The 16,255-nt window shown below is 44.5% G+C and overlaps 1 protein-coding gene across 1 annotated transcript; it reads left to right on the top strand.

The window, feature by feature from the left end:
- Positions 1-15,082: 15,082 nt before the first annotated feature.
- Positions 15,083-16,037, top strand: LOC121778627 (vacuolar iron transporter homolog 2-like). The gene has a single exon (XM_042176013.1). It carries the CDS (start codon positions 15,210-15,212, stop codon positions 15,834-15,836), a length of 627 nt encoding a protein of 208 aa, XP_042031947.1. The 5' UTR covers positions 15,083-15,209; the 3' UTR covers positions 15,837-16,037.
- The last annotated feature ends 218 nt before the right edge of the window (positions 16,038-16,255 follow it).

Genomic DNA, 16,255 nt, shown 5'->3' with positions numbered 1-16,255 from the left:
AAGCCTGGTATCTGCCTGGGATTTCCATTGTATACGACTCGAAGGCCCCTTTTAATTATTTGACCTTTCCACGAAGGCCACTCTTTGATTTGACCTTTCCACAAAGGCCCCTCTTTGCATTTTGACCTTTCCACGAAGGTCACTCTTTGCATATTTTATTTGACCCGTAGGTCTATTGTCATTGATATCTGACCCAGAGCAAGACTGTCACATATCCTCTTTAATCCAATGATTCAAGATATTCTAATGCCATATAAAAACATATCAATTGCACCACTCACATATTCATTGCACCAATCACATATCCATATCACATTCCACAAAATAATTCCAAACTACATAACTATATCATATTCATATCATATAATCCAAATATTCACTCCAAGTCAACGCATAGCAATTAACTACATAACACGCGTAAAATTAAAAGTGTGATTTATACACACCTGATTAAGATAGATAACCCAAATTCTGAATTTGTCTCCTAGTCAGTTTCTCGATCCTATTATCATACGGTACATTTTATCAACAACAAAAGTATATACATATTTTAAAACTACATGCTTAAACGTCTAACCTTGAATCCGAGAGTTGCAATTCTATTTGATTTTAGTGCATAACTACATAAAATTTTGTTTTTCAATCTACGTCTTCATCTCTATTTTTCTTCTGTTTTATTTTTCTTTTTCTTTTTCTCTTTCCTTCCTCAAGTTCACTGACTCTACGCATATATATAAGCATGCAAGGCGGTTATTGAAAAATAATAACTTAAAGCTACTTATATTAATTATAAATATTAAAATAAATAGCAACATGCATGCTATGCGGTTTACTTTTTTTAAACTTGTCCAACAAGATTTAAATAATATCTTAAAGCTACTTATATTAATTATAAATATTAAAATAAATAGCAACATGTATGCTATGCAGTTTATTTTTTTTAAACTTGTCCAACAAGATTAGTGGCACTATTAACTACTACCACGTACATACTAACACATTTATATTTTCAAACTATGCTACTACTATTATTTATATTATATTAATTTAGGATGACTATCATTTCCTATGTAATATATATATTTCCATGCACTAAAACACTCTCATGCACACACGCATTATTACATATGCACACACTTAAATTAGCTATTTAAGGTCACGTACACATACACGCTTATACATGTATAATATATAATTATGTAAATAACATTATATATATGAAATGATAAATGAATATATATCAATATGCAAATTGATGCATATTTCGGTTTAGGGACGTCACAACAGGAGAATGTAGCTAAAATAATATTAGTAGATAGTGAGATCCACATTATTATTCATGATTAATGGTAGACCGTTGTAAATAAATTGATGTATATGTGTAACGAATTTAGAAGAACTTTCCATAAATGAAAATGAACTACTTTTATGGGATGGACGGAAAAGGAAAGTGTCCCTATTTTCATGGGACGAATGAAATATAAGAGCATTAGCAATGGTGACCTATCTCCGGAGATCATCTCAGAGCCTATCTCCATTTTTTCCTGCTACATTAGCAGACTCATCTCAGAGCCTATCTCTCTACAATGAGAGCCCATCCCAGAGCCTATTTAAGAGCCCATCTCATTTCCACATCATCATTATTTTTATATATTTCACTTGTAATTATTGGTGTAAATTAAAGACAACGTAATATACGACAAATTCATTAAAAACAAAATAAAACATAAATAAAACATCCTACATTAATAAAACAAAAAAAAGATAAGATAGATAAAATTGAAATTCATATCACCATGGAGAGAATTAAAATTGAAATTGAGATTGGAAAGGGATGGATGTGAATTGATGGAGAATGAAGTATATATAAAGGATTAAAAATTGAATTAAAAAATAAAATTAGGGTATCGGCTGAGGCTATTAATCGGCGCTGGGGCGAAGGCGTTGGGGGTGGAGATGGGCTCCCTCTCCACAATGGGAGCCCATGAACGCCGATCGGGTGGCCGATCGCGAGGGCCCTCGCGATCGGCCACCATAAAATAAATTATGCGTAAGAATACCAAACTATTGATCATTCAACTCAGTATAAAGTGAGTTCAAATTCGATTAATTCTATTGGGAGATATATACATGTATACTTCAACATACGTTTTAAAACTAAGTAACAATCCAAATTTTATTTTTGTATAATAGTAACATATTTAATTCAATTTCACAAATTTGATTTGGAACGTTATGTGTGCAATTGCCATTGTTCAAACCAAAATACGAGACAAAACTATTTCGCAATTTTGGATATTGAATTGTTATTTCACTCACAATTAACTTTGTAAGGCTAGAAAATAAAGTGAAAAATATTCCCATGTCGTGTTATTATATTACTATTATCTAATTGACCAGATGATCTTTTCGAAGGTACTTACATCAATTATAATCACATATTCAACTTTATGTCTTAATTAATTAAGCTTTATGCTTTAAACTAGGTCTCAATATTAAATTGTCTCAATGTTACATGATGAAAACGAGCCCCATTAACGCTTATCTATAAATGGATAGAATTTATAGGCACGTAATAATTTTTTTCTGAATTTGCATGGTGATTCATTTCCACAACTATAAATGAATGGATTCTGACGCGTCTAAAAAATTGCTTGCTCCAAGATATAAAGCAGAATTATATGCTGATATAAAGGTCTTGTCTCCACGATAGTGTGAAAAATCTTCTTTTTCACCATAAAAATATTAATATGGGTAATTCGATATTTTCAAAAATATGAAAAGAATATTTATTTTTTGGGGAATCTTCATGCCAAAATTTTATTAGGCATATGTCACTTATGTACGTGGGATCACATGTGTGGAATATAAGTAATTATTAAATGAGAAGTTGTGTTTATCTCAAATCGACTTTATAAAGATCATATATACCCTCAATATATAATTAAGTTGGCTAACATTCTCTTCTTATACAGTCGCAATTTCATTATGATATTAGACAGAGGGAGTATCTTAGAAAAGTTGTTCTTGAAATGTAGTATGTTACAAATTATTCAATCATGGTTTTTATATTCAACTACAGTTCATGTTTCTTTCCCCTATACCTTTTTTTCTTAGCAATGTATTTATTCTTTAGATGGTTGATTAATATAATTTGTCGTTTCTTAAATTGAGAGAGAGGGAGAGAGAGAACTTGAAATTTAAGATAAAATTTCATATACATATTCCATCAACTTTGATGGGTATCAAAAACCACTTTGGTGACAATATAAAGATAACCAAACTCAACTAATAATTTATATTGAAAACTTAAATAGGAATACTATAATAATACAAATAATATTAATATAAGATATGTGGGCCACAAATAGGGACAGACCTAGCTGGGGTCGGGCAAGGCCAGCCAACCGCGCCACGGTCTACGAGTACAGTCGGAAAACTCCATAAATGGACCACTAATTTCATGGTCGCTCGACTCAACCCTAACCCTAATATTTCTGTTGGGTGATTTTAAGGGTCTCACTACATTTCAATTATAACAATATATCTTAGGGTAGGGACGAGTTGTCACGGGATTGGAAACTACTGCAATTTCTTAATTCAATATCTACAAAAAGAAAAAAATGCTTCCTCGGCTCAAATATAGATGACACCGTCAGTTTCTACCTCATGAATTTCGTTTCCTGAATCCGTCATTTGCCAAAAAATCTCATCCAAAATCGAAAAAAAAACAAAAGCTATTCGCATGAACCCCAAATGACTAAATCCAATTATATACCTATAAAAGTCATTTAATTAGTAAGTACTACTAGTATATATGCATGCAAGCATTGTACCTTGAAAAGGTAGACTTTGGTGCCTAATGGCCACACGCCTCAATTCCACCCCTAGTGTTACAATATTTAAATGTACTATATAATGTTGTTGATGGGGTGCGTACTAAACAAGCCCAACAGCAATGACGGCCCATCAGCCCAAAGCCCAAGGAAGAGTATGAGTTCGGCATTACCAAAGAGTTCGGCCTCAGCCTACAGCTCGGTAAAAGCCAACCTATCAAGCTCTGCTCTCAGGTCGGCATCAAGCTCTACTCTCAGATCGGCAACCAAAGCAGGAGTATGAGTTCGGCATTACCAAAGAGTTCGGCCTCAGCCTACAGCTCGGTAAAAGCCATCCAATCAAGCTCTGCTCTCAGGTCGGCATCAAGCTCTACTCTCAGATCGGCAACCAAAGCAGTTCGGTCTCAGTATTCGACCGAACAAGGAGTTAGTGGACCCATACAGGATGTCCAACACACCCACTACCACGTGGTGTCAACTCAGGCCACGATCGTAGGCCATGACCTACGCTACATCCACGATCTTAGGCCATGACCTACACGACATCCACGACTTAGGGTGGTGATGCAAGCCACGATCTTAGTTCAAGATATAAATAGAACTTAGATCAGATAGAAGAAGGTTAAGCTCTCTAGAGATAAAATCATATAGCAAGTCTGTGTTGTAAGCTGTAATCCCAGATCAAGCAATACAATCTTGCCCTCCCTTCTTCCCGTGGACGTAGATTTACTTCAGTAAATCGAACCACGTAAATTCTGTGTGTTGTAGTTTTCATTCTCTACCAGCATTTACTAACATCATAAATTCGCGGATCCATCACTGGCGCCGTCTGTGGGAAACAGAGAACAAAATTTGTGATAAAGCGAATTTTTGATCCATTTTTTTCCACCCAAAAAATGCATACCAGATCGCAGAGTACCCGTATTCCTGCCCGTGAGAACCAGGAGGAAGCCAATCCATCCCATAGGTCTGGAAAACAGCCTAGGGATAAATCCACCACCAGTTCTCATGGCGAAGGAACAGGCCGCTCCAAAAATCGTCCCACTGAGTCTTCCCAGCAGCCTGATTTGAATGAGGCTGTCAAGCTGTTCTTGGCTGAGAAGCAGGATGAGTTCTTAGCCTTCCTGCAAAAGAGCCAAGAGCCGAAGACGAAAACGGAGGATTCTCCTTCCTCATCCAGACATGAAAGTCACTACCGCAGTAGTGCCGTGTCTTCCAGGAAGAAGAATCCTCAACCCCGACATATTCCTGTTCTTCCTCGGTACCGGAATCACAGGAGAACTCAATCTCCTCCATACCGACGAGATATCGGATTCGCCGTGTACGGAGCACTGAAGACTCCGTTCTCGGACGACATCACCCGAACTCCCCTACCACAGAACTACCGAACTCCGTCGATGACTTACGACGGGCTCGTGGACCCTCACGATTTCTTGGGGCGCTATCAGTATAACATGGCGAACCAGGGTCTCAACGAGGTCCACATGTGCAAGCTGTTTCCCGAGCTGCTCATCGGGAACGCGAGAAGGTGGTTCGATAGCCTCCCCCAGGGCAGCATCAGATCTTACCGAGATCTAATGGATGCCTTCCACAGGAGGTTCTTTCAGAAAGCGGAAGCCCGAATCACTTCGGCTCAGCTGCTTTCCATTCGTCAAGGTCGCGACGAAAAAATCAGCGACTTTATGACAAGATTCCACAAGGAATGCCTGCAAGTAGACGATCTCAACGATCTGCTTGTCATCTCGGCATTCCAAAATGGAATCCTGCCCGGAGCTCTCTACAGGAAGCTCGTTGAGTGCGGTCCGCAGACAGCTCAGGAAATGTGGGACATTGCGGACCAGTACTCCCGGGCCGATGAGGCAGACCGTCGCAAACGGTCGTTAGACAGCTCATCGTCCCGAGGAGACAGGAGGAAGCCCGATCATAGCGATCAGGGACATCCTCGCCGAACTCCTTTTGGCGATCAGGGACATCCTCGCCGAACTCCTTTTGAAAGGATTCAAAGGACTCCGGTGCAAGACAGATTGGGACCCCGTCTCAATCCCGAGAAGCCGCCCGCTCAGTTCGTACCGCTGAACAAGCCGAGAGCGGAAATTTTCGAACTACACTCTGACCTGTTCGAAAAGCCAAAGCGGATGACGAAATCTGCCGCGCGCCGACCCCAGGATAACTACTGCTCCTACCATCAAGACCACGGTCACGATACCGAGGAGTGCAGAAACTTGGCTGCAGGTATCGATGTTCTTGTGAGGGCAGGGACATTGAAAAAATACCAAAGCAAGCAGTCAAAGAAGAATAAGAAGCAGAGAGGTGCGAACTGCGCTCCTCAGGATCCGAAAAGGCAGCCGGATCCCGAAGACGATGACGAGCCGCAATATGATGGAGTAATCCTGACTATTGACGCTCTCCCTGCCGGGAAGACCAAGTCGTCCCTGAAGTCAGAGCGCAGAGGCTCCAATCGAGAAGAGCCAACGCATAAAAGGCTGAAGCAGGACGAAGTGATTACGTTCTCGGATGCTGATCCCGTCCCGGCCATCTCTCCTCACCAAGACGCCATTGTCATCCAAGCCGGAGTGGCAAACAAACTGATCCACAGGGTGTTTGTGGATACAGGAGCGTCAGTCAGCATTCTTTTTAAAGAGTGCTTCGACAAACTAGAAGTGGACCCAGCTCGGCTCAGCCCGGCTCCGCTTCCCCTGAAGAGCTTCGCCCAGGAGGACACCCGCCCTGAAGGTATTATCAGCCTTCCGATCACGGTGGGGAAAGCGCCTACTAGCTCCAGTACGATGATTGAGTTTTTCGTGGTGAAAGCTCGGTCCCCGTACAACGTCATCCTGGGAAGAGACTGGCTCAACACAGTTCGGGCCATTTGCTCCACTTATCACCTCACCATCAAGATCCCTACTAAAGGAGGGATAGCGGTCATCCGAGGTGACCAAAAGAGAGCAAAGGAATGTCTGCAAATTGCGCTTAGAAGTGCCGAGCAGTCAGATCGGCACCACCAAGCATAGCAATCACAGCAGCCGGAGTCAGAGGCAATGACCGAAGTCATACCGGAGCCGAATTCGATGACAGTTCAGCTGTACGAAGACGATCCATCCAGAACGGTTAAGATCGGCTTCGCGGGAACGCCTCTACTTCGGGAAAAAACCATCCAGCTCCTCAAGGAGTACAAAGACGTCTTTGCATGGTCTCAGTTGGACATGACCGGAGTGCCCCCCGAGGTAATCACTCATCGTTTAAATATTGATCCTTCGGTCCGACCGATAAAACAGAAGCAAAGACTCTTTGCGGCAGAACGAAGTCAAGTCATCCATGACGAAGTCCGTCAATTATTGAAGGCGGATGTGTTATTCGAAGTGAGGTATCCTTCGTGGGTGGCCAATCCTGTCATGATCAAGAAAAAGGAAGGAGGATGGCGGATGTGCATAGATTTCACCGATCTAAATAAGCACTGTCCCAAAGATTGCTATCCCCTTCCGAACATAGATAAAAAAGTAGAAGCTCTGATAGGCTTTGAAATTTTTTGTTTTCTTGATCTATACAAAGGATACCATCAGGTTTTAATGGATGAGATTGACGCTTCAAAAACGGCCTTCATTACTGATTTCGGCATTTTCGCTTATAAAAAGATGCCATTCGGTTTAAAGAATGCCGGAGCCACTTATCAAAGGATGGTAGACAAGCTTTTTCGGCACCTGATTGGAAAGGAGGTCGAAGTATATGTTGACGATATAGTCGTCAAAAGCAAAAGCACTTCGGAGTACGAGCACAACCTCAAGTCCACTCTCAACGTGCTCAAGAAAGCCAACCTCAAACTTAATCCCCAAAAGTGTACCTTTTTGGTAGATTCGGGAAAGTTTCTTGGTTGCTGGGTTTCAAAGGACGGACTCAAGGCAAACCCCTCAAAAGTTCAAATCGTTCAGAACATGGCAATGCCGAAGTCCATACATGACGTGCAAAGGCTAACCGGATGTCTAGCCGCACTAAATCGATTCCTTTCCCAAGCAGCCGAAAAGCAACTGCCGTTCTTCAAGGTGTTGAAAAAGGCACCAAAGTTCGAGTGGGGAGCCGAGCAGAAAAGGGCCTTTGACGAGCTCAAAAGTTATCTAGCCGAGCTTCCTATTCTCTCTGCTCCAACCGAAGCCGAAGTAATATTCTTATACTTAGCGGCATCGGATCAAACCATCAGCGCGGTGCTTGTACGAGAAGAAGGCCTAAAGCAGCTTCCCATCTATTTTACAAGCCGAGCATTAAGAGGTCCAGAAACCAGGTATCAACCTCTGGAAAAGATTGCTCTAGCATTAGTAAATGCAGCAAGGAGACTGCGGCCATACTTCTATGCTCACAAGGTATGCGTCTTAACTGATCTGCCTCTTCGGCAAGTGTTGACCAAACCAGAAGCATCAGGCAGAATCGCCAAGTGGGCTATAGAGTTGGGAGAGCACACAATTGAATATCTACCTCGGAAAGCCATCAAGGGACAAGCCTTGGCGGATTTTCTTGCAGAAGCGAAGTTCGATCAAGCAATTCCCGTTATTGCCGAACAGAAGAATCCTGCCAATGCCGAACTAGCACAGCCCTTGGAATCCGAAGTAGAGCCGCCGGACTGCTGGAGCGGATTCGTAGATGGAGCTTCAAACAAGATGGGAAGTGGAGCTGGTATTTTACTTGTCGCTCCCGACGGACACGAGGTAACCTACTCACTTCGTTTCCTATTCCCCACTACTAATAATGAAGCCGAGTACGAAGCCCTCCTGGCCGGACTCCAGTTAGCGCAAAGTCTGCTCGTCAAATCTCTCAAAGTCCATTGTGATTCACAAGTCATAGTAAATCACATGTTGGGTACAAGTGAAGCTCGTGACGAGAGAATGAAGAAGTATTTGGACAAAGCGCAAAGCATCAGCCGAAGTTTCTCCTATTTTCGGATAATCCGCATTCCCAGAGCGGAAAATAGCCGAGCAGATGCCTTAAGTAAGTTGGCCTCAGATCCGAGCTCAAAGGCGGAAGAATTAATGCATCGAAGCATTGATGAAGCCGAGGTACATTCAGTATCCAGCTCGCCGAACTGGATGACGCCGATCTTGCAGTATCTGGATCAAGGACAATTGCCCGAGGATAAGAGAGAAGCTCGGAAGATCACGTGCCGAGCTCTTCGGTACGAACTTCATGAAGGAGTCCTCTTTAGAAAGTCTTACCTCCAGCCGTTATTACGGTGCGTAGGACCAGAAGAGACGGACTACATCCTCAGAGAAGTTCATGAAGGATCGTGCGGTAGCCACATCGGAGCCAGAGCTTTAGCTAAAAAAGTTCTGAGATGGGGATATTATTGGCCAACCATGGTACAAGAGGCAGTGCAGCTCGTCAAGAAGTGTACGAAGTGCCAAATTCATGCAAATGTCCCAAGGATGCCGCAGACCGATCTATACACTATGCAAAGCCCTTGGCCTTTCATGCAATGGGGCATAGACATAGTGGGACCACTTCCTCAAGCTCCTCGGCAAATGAAATTCCTTATCGTTGCCGTGGACTACTTCACGAAGTGGGTGGAGGCTGAACCATTAGCTACAATAACGAGCTCAAAGGCATTGGACTTCGTCTGGAAGAACATAGTGTGCCGATTTGGCATACCCCACATCCTCATCTCGGATAATGGGACTCAGTTCACCGACAAGACGTTCAAGAATTGGTGCCAAGAGCTGAACATTCAACAGCGGTTCACTTCGGTCTCCCATCCCCAAGCAAACGGACAAACGGAAGTAACGAACCGGATTCTGGTGAAAGGGTTAAAAGCTCGGTTAGAACAAGCCAAAGGACAATGGGTAGAAAATCTCCCTCAAGTCCTATGGTCCTACCGAACTACACCCAAAACCTCCAACGGTGAAACTCCGTATAGTCTGGTGTACGGCACTGAAGCCGTAATTCCGGTGGAGATCGGCGTACCCAGTCCCCGAACTCTAAATTTCTCCTCAGAAATGAATGACGACGGACTGAGAGCAGAACTAGATCTCGCCGAAGAAAGAAGAGAATTGGCGTGCATAAAAGCAGCCAAGTATAAGGAGCAAGTAGCCCGGTATTATAACCAAAGGGTGAAAAAGCTTCAATTTCAAGTGGGAGATCTCGTCTTGAGAAACAACGAAGTAAGCCGAGCAGAAAAGCTGGGCAAACTCGAACCCACATGGGAGGGTCCATATCGGGTGTCAGAAGTCCTCGGCAAAGGGTCTTATAAATTGACTCACATGTCAGGAGAACAAGTACCCCGAACATGGCACGTCTCCAACCTCAAGAAGTTCCACTTGTAAGAGACAAAAGTCCGGTCAGTCCGTCTTGTGTCTAGTTCGGTCATAGGGGTATATGTTTTTATTTGTTTCTTACTTGTACCTTTTACTTGTCGTTTTTTAAAAAAAAAAAAGGTTTAAAGTTTTTTTCCTTCGTCTTTTTCATTTTTTCTCTATGTGTTTTGTCTCTATGTGCTTGTCGTCTCTTACAAATGGTACCAAGGTATATCGTTCTTTAAAGACTGATCCCCTTTTTAGATCGATTATTAAAGACTATTGTGAGTCCAAGCTTCTAAGGAGGATATAAGACCACAATTCAGCTTAACAAGCAGTCCGTCTGAAACGAACTGCAATAAGCCAACGATTGTGAGTCCAAGCTTCCAAGGAGGATACAAGACCGCAATTCAGCTTAATAAGCACTTCGTCTGAAACGAACTGCAATAAGGGAAAGTCCGATCCACGCGATAAACCTCGCCGAATTAGGACGACCAAGTTCGGTCAAAGAAGTTTACCTCATAAGACCGGGGACGACCATGTCTAGTCAAAGAGGTTTACTGCATAAGACCACTTCGGTTAACTGGGAAAGTCCAATCCACGCGATAAAACTCGCCGAATTAGGACAAGGGAAAGTTCGATCCCGGCGACAAAAATCGCCAAATTAGAACACAAACCAAGTCCGGTCAAAGATGTTTATTTCATCAGACCAAAGACGAGTCCGGTCGAAGATGTTTATTTCATCAGACCAAAGACGAGTCCGGTCAAAGATGTTTATTTCATCAGACCAAAGACGAGTCCGGTCGAAGATGTTTATTTCATCAGACCAAAGACGAGTCCGGTCAAAGATGTTTATTTCATCAGACCAAGGACCAAGTCCGGTCAAAGAAGTTTACTTCATAAGACCGAGGACGAGTACGATGAAATTTTTTCGCTAAGCTGTAAATACAGTGTTAGAAGCGAAAACAAAATTTCATTTTTCAAATCTTGTTCGGCATACAACTCAGCTACCCCACAAAATGGCGTTACGCTATTACAAAGGACTATTCTACTGTCCAGGGTTGCTGAAGTTAAGCCACCTATCTGCAAAATCCTCTGGAAGCCGAGTTCGGTTGTTCCGAGCAGATGAAGAATAAGCAGGTCGACGAGACGCTATCCTCGACCCAACGCCTCTTCCCCGAGCCCGAGAAGTCCTAACACCTCGGCGATGAAGAGTCTCTGCAATAAGCATCTGCTGATCTTGCTCGCTCATAGTCACAACTCCTCGGCGAATTTCAGTCCGTCCCTGTCTTGACGATTCCGGTTGCTCCTGAGCCCGTTCTCGTCTTGACGTTTCCGGCTGTTCCTGAGTTCGTTGCTGACTTGGAGCAAGATTTTGAGCAAGGGAACCAGAGGTTTGATCTGGAGTGCGAGCATCTGTTGGCACGATATGCCGAAGGAATCTTTCTATGGAGGGGCGCCGAGAAAGAACAATGTTGTACCGAGAAGCCCAACGCCGCAGTGATGTCACAACTTGTTGGCAAGCCGGGCTCTCCAGCACATTGTTCATACGGAGTACATGATATTCCTCCCACAGTTCGTCAACTCGACTCTGAACATCCGAGATGGTAACTCCCCCGCGCTCACGGATATAATCCTCATACGCAGTCCTCTCAGCAATGGCCGTATTCAGCTCGGCCTCCAGATCCTTCTTATCGGACTCTAAGTCCTTATTATCGGCCTCCAGCTTCACTAAACGAGCCAGAAGCTCGTCATTCTTCGTCTGATCGGCTATAGCTCTTTTCTCAGCTTCGTCTAAAGCCGAAGAGTACAGCCGTTTCCAGTGAAGTATCTCCATCTCCTTGAGTACAAAGCAGCTATATTAGTTCGGCAACTGTACCGAGCAGATAGTAAAATACAACAGGAATAAAGGCGAGTACAAAAAGCTATACGAAGACAAGTGTAGAGAATTTTTCATTCACAAGGAAAATTTTTTACACTAGGAGGGCTTCAAGGCCATTTTACAAGGAAGAAACTAGACTAAGAGAAGGGAGACGAAATCATACTCCGTCAGCTTCGTCTCCGGCTCCTTGGTCTGGTTCAGCTTCTTTCTCCTGAGCTACCTCAGCCTCGGCCTCGCATCCTGCCGGCCTCGCCTCCGCCTCCTGATCGGCCTCCTTCTCCGGATGCCCGGCCCGCTCGACTTCGGCCTCCAGCTCCAGCGGCTCGGCCTCACCCTCTCCGTGGTAAGTCGAAGCGGGTGAAACGGGTCCCACGGAGGCAAAGATAGCCTCCAGGTTCTCGTCCCGATCAGCTCGACAACTCCGGACTCGGTCTGCAGAAAGCAGGACCGAAGATGAAGCGAGCTCCTCAAGGAGCGGCAGATTCTGAAGCCGAGCTGCTATCTCTCGGCTGTACAGAGGCAGCACGACATCGGCCCCCTGCTCGCCCTTATCGGCAATTAGCCTTACCAGACTACCGACAAAGGCCGAGAACTGGCTGCTCAAAAAGAGTTTCTCCGTGTAAACACGGAGAGCCTCCCCTTGGGCAACCACGGCAGCAGCATCCCTCCGTTTCGTCTGCTCCCGCTGGATGACGAGCTGGTTTTTGGCAAACTGAGCTTCATCCTGGGCCGAAATCCTAGCAGCTCTGGCCTTCTCAAAGTTAGCCTCAGCCTGTTCGGCCCGATGACAAGCAGCCGCCAACTTCCTCTGCATCTCAGCATAGTCATTGGACGCTTTGGAGAGTTCGACGGCGACGAGCTTGGAGAGCATATCGTTCCTCTGAAAATGAATAAAGAAAAAAGTCAACAAAGGGACCACAAAAAATACAGGAAAAAAGCAAGGCCAGAAATTCACCTCGGCGAAGTCCGTGGGCCATAAAAACGGCTCACAGATATGTTCCGAAGGAGGCGCCAAGACCACGTCTTTCTCTGGCGCTCTCGGGGGCTTCTGGGCCTTCCCCCTCCCCTTTGCCGAAGTTGACTCCGGCTTCTTCGGATCCGAAGAGGTTTTTTGCCTTTTCGGAGTCCTCTCGGCATCAGACGCCGAGCTGGTGGTTTTCGGCCTCTCCGGCTCCTTGGACTCCGAAGATTTTCGGGTAGCCTTGTTCAGCATGTACACTGCCAAAAAGCAAGAAAGCAAGGTTAGTTTTCTTCGTTAAAGCAGTAGAACATAAAGGTAAAGAGAAATCCTCACCCTCGGCCTCTTCGTCCGAAGACGAGATGTCGAACACGACGTCGCCCTTGACGAGCTCAGACTCCGTGTATTGTTTCCTAACTATGGGAATCTTGCTGAGCTCGCCATCGAGCTCGGCCAATGGTTCTAACCGAGGATGAGGAATCACGGACTTCGGCCCTCTCCAGGGGAAGCCCGGAGCCGCTGTCCTATTATAAAAAAAGAAGCGGTTTTGCCATTTCGGCCACTTGGTTTTGCAGAATGCCCTAAAAGGCTGTAAGGGGATCAAGTAAAACCAAGATCCCTTCCTTTTAAATTGGAAAAAATTAAGGATTGCCCGCAGAGACAGATCCTTATCTAACCTACGGAGTTCGGCAGCAAAAGCCGACAAGTGCCTCCAAGAATTCGGAGTCACCTGACCTAAAGGGAGTTGAAAAAAATCAAGAAGCTCTACAAAAGGTGGGGGAAGAGGGAAACGAAGCCCGCATTCTAAGCAGGCTTCGTAAACGGTGGCATAACCCTCCGGCGGGTCGTTAGCCCTATGATCATCGTCGGGAACCACCGCCTTCCCCCCAGGAAAAGAGTATTTTTCGTAAAGGGATATCACAGTATCCTTACTCAAGATACTGTGAAAATACTCTACGGTCTTCTCCCCGGATTCTTTCCGGCTAGAAGACCCCTTACCCCCTTTTCTACCGCTACCAGACTCAGACGAAGAAGAAGCAGACATGGTTCTTACTCTTTGAAAGTTTGAAGAAATCCTGAGGAAATTTTTGAAAGCGGAAGGAAATTTTTCACGCAAAAGATAGAGAGTGCAGAAGAAGCCAATAGCAAAGGTGTTCAAATGATGAAGAAAGGCGGTATTTATCAGATTTGGAAAAGATTTCAAATCATCGCACCGTTTCATATTCCACCTTTTCAGGATTCGACGGCCGGATTTTACTGTCGCATTTAATGCCGCATTTAATGCAGTCACGCGCAGGGCACGTCCCCTGACTTCAGCCTCCCCCGTACCCTTTTCCAGAATGCCGAAGTGACTCGCTTCGCCGAAGTGATTCACTTCGCTTTTCGGGGGGGTAGTGATGGGGTGCGTACTAAACAAGCCCAACAGCAATGACGGCCCATCAGCCCAAAGCCCAAGGAAGAGTATGAGTTCGGCATTACCAAAGAGTTCGGCCTCAGCCTACAGCTCGGTAAAAGCCAACCTATCAAGCTCTGCTCTCAGGTCGGCATCAAGCTCTACTCTCAGATCGGCAACCAAAGCAGGAGTATGAGTTCGGCATTACCAAAGAGTTCGGCCTCAGCCTACAGCTCGGTAAAAGCCATCCAATCAAGCTCTGCTCTCAGGTCGGCATCAAGCTCTACTCTCAGATCGGCAACCAAAGCAGTTCGGTCTCAGTATTCGACCGAACAAGGAGTTAGTGGACCCATACAGGATGTCCAACACACCCACTACCACGTGGTGTCAACTCAGGCCACGATCGTAGGCCATGACCTACGCTACATCCACGATCTTAGGCCATGACCTACACGACATCCACGACTTAGGGTGGTGATGCAAGCCACGATCTTAGTTCAAGATATAAATAGAACTTAGATCAGATAGAAGAAGGTTAAGCTCTCTAGAGATAAAATCATATAGCAAGTCTGTGTTGTAAGCTGTAATCCCAGATCAAGCAATACAATCTTGCCCTCCCTTCTTCCCGTGGACGTAGATTTACTTCAGTAAATCGAACCACGTAAATTCTGTGTGTTGTAGTTTTCATTCTCTACCAGCATTTACTAACATCATAAATTCGCGGATCCATCAGTTGTCATTTTATAAAATAAATAGTAAATACATATATAGAAACATGACTTTTCCCCATCTATAAATACCATAAGCTAAGGCGTGTGTCAACCATACTCACAACAAACTAAAACCACACTCCTCCTCCAAAATAAAAATGGCTTCCAACACAATACAAAACCCTAACATCGAGCAAGGAGAAGACCTCGAGCAAGAATTCGACTACTCGAAACGCTCCCAATGGCTCCGTGCAGCTGTCCTTGGCGCCAACGACGGCCTCATCTCCACGGCCTCCCTCATGATGGGCGTGGGCGCCGTCAAGCACGCCATCAAGGCCATGGTCCTCGCCGGCTTCGCGGGCCTCGTCGCCGGTGCCTGCTCCATGGCCATCGGCGAGTTCGTCTCCGTCTACTCCCAGCTCGACATCGAGCTCGCCCAGCTCCGGAGGGACGAGAAGCGGGCCGGCGTCGTCACCTCTGAGGAGGAGAAGAGAGAGGGTGGGAATTTGCCGAATCCGATTCAGGCGGCGGCGGCGTCGTCGCTGGCGTTCTCGGTGGGGGCGATGGTGCCGCTGCTGGCGGCGTCGTTTATAGAGGAGTATAGGGTGAGGATGGGGGTGGTGGTGGCGGCGGTGAGTGCGGCGCTGGTGGGGTTTGGGTGGGTGGGGGCGGCGCTGGGGAGGGCGCCGGTAGGGAAGGCGACGGCGAGGGTTTTGGTGGGAGGGTGGCTGGCGATGGCGTTGACGTTTGGTTTGACAAAGTTGATTGGATCGAAAGGATTGTGAATTCATGAAGATTATGATTTGTAGTAGTATTTGTATATGTAAAATTGAGATGTGTGTTAATTATATAGGAATAAAATGTGGAATAGTTATTCCACTTAGGTTTAATTACCTATATATTCTCATGCAATTAGGCTAAATTAATAATTAATTGCTAGTATTATTCTCACTACGGCACTCTCATAGTACTACTTGTATTTTTAAGGAAAAAAAGCTAGTTAATTTTAAGCTAATATATAAATAAGTTTATAAGTATTTGATATATGTTGGAATGAAAATCAGAATCATTAACACTTACTTTAAAATTTTCAAAACATAGTCATAAACTATGCTACTTTGTGTATATTAATTTTTACAACTATAATTCAATGAAATATAAATTGAACAACAATTTCTAGCTAGGTTAATCAAGTTAAGAAATA

The sequence above is a fragment of the Salvia splendens genome, chromosome 19 (genome assembly GCF_004379255.2).
Source record: "Salvia splendens isolate huo1 chromosome 19, SspV2, whole genome shotgun sequence".
In the NCBI taxonomy this organism is placed as follows: Eukaryota; Viridiplantae; Streptophyta; class Magnoliopsida; order Lamiales; family Lamiaceae; genus Salvia; species Salvia splendens.
Note: the sequence above shows the minus strand (reverse complement) of the source record. Positions and strands in the feature narration are given on the sequence as shown.

Excerpts from the sequence above, each read along its gene's own strand:
- LOC121778627 (XM_042176013.1), top strand. The coding sequence starts at position 15,210 with ATGGCTTCCAACACAATACAAAACCCTAACATCGAGCAAGGAGAAGAC.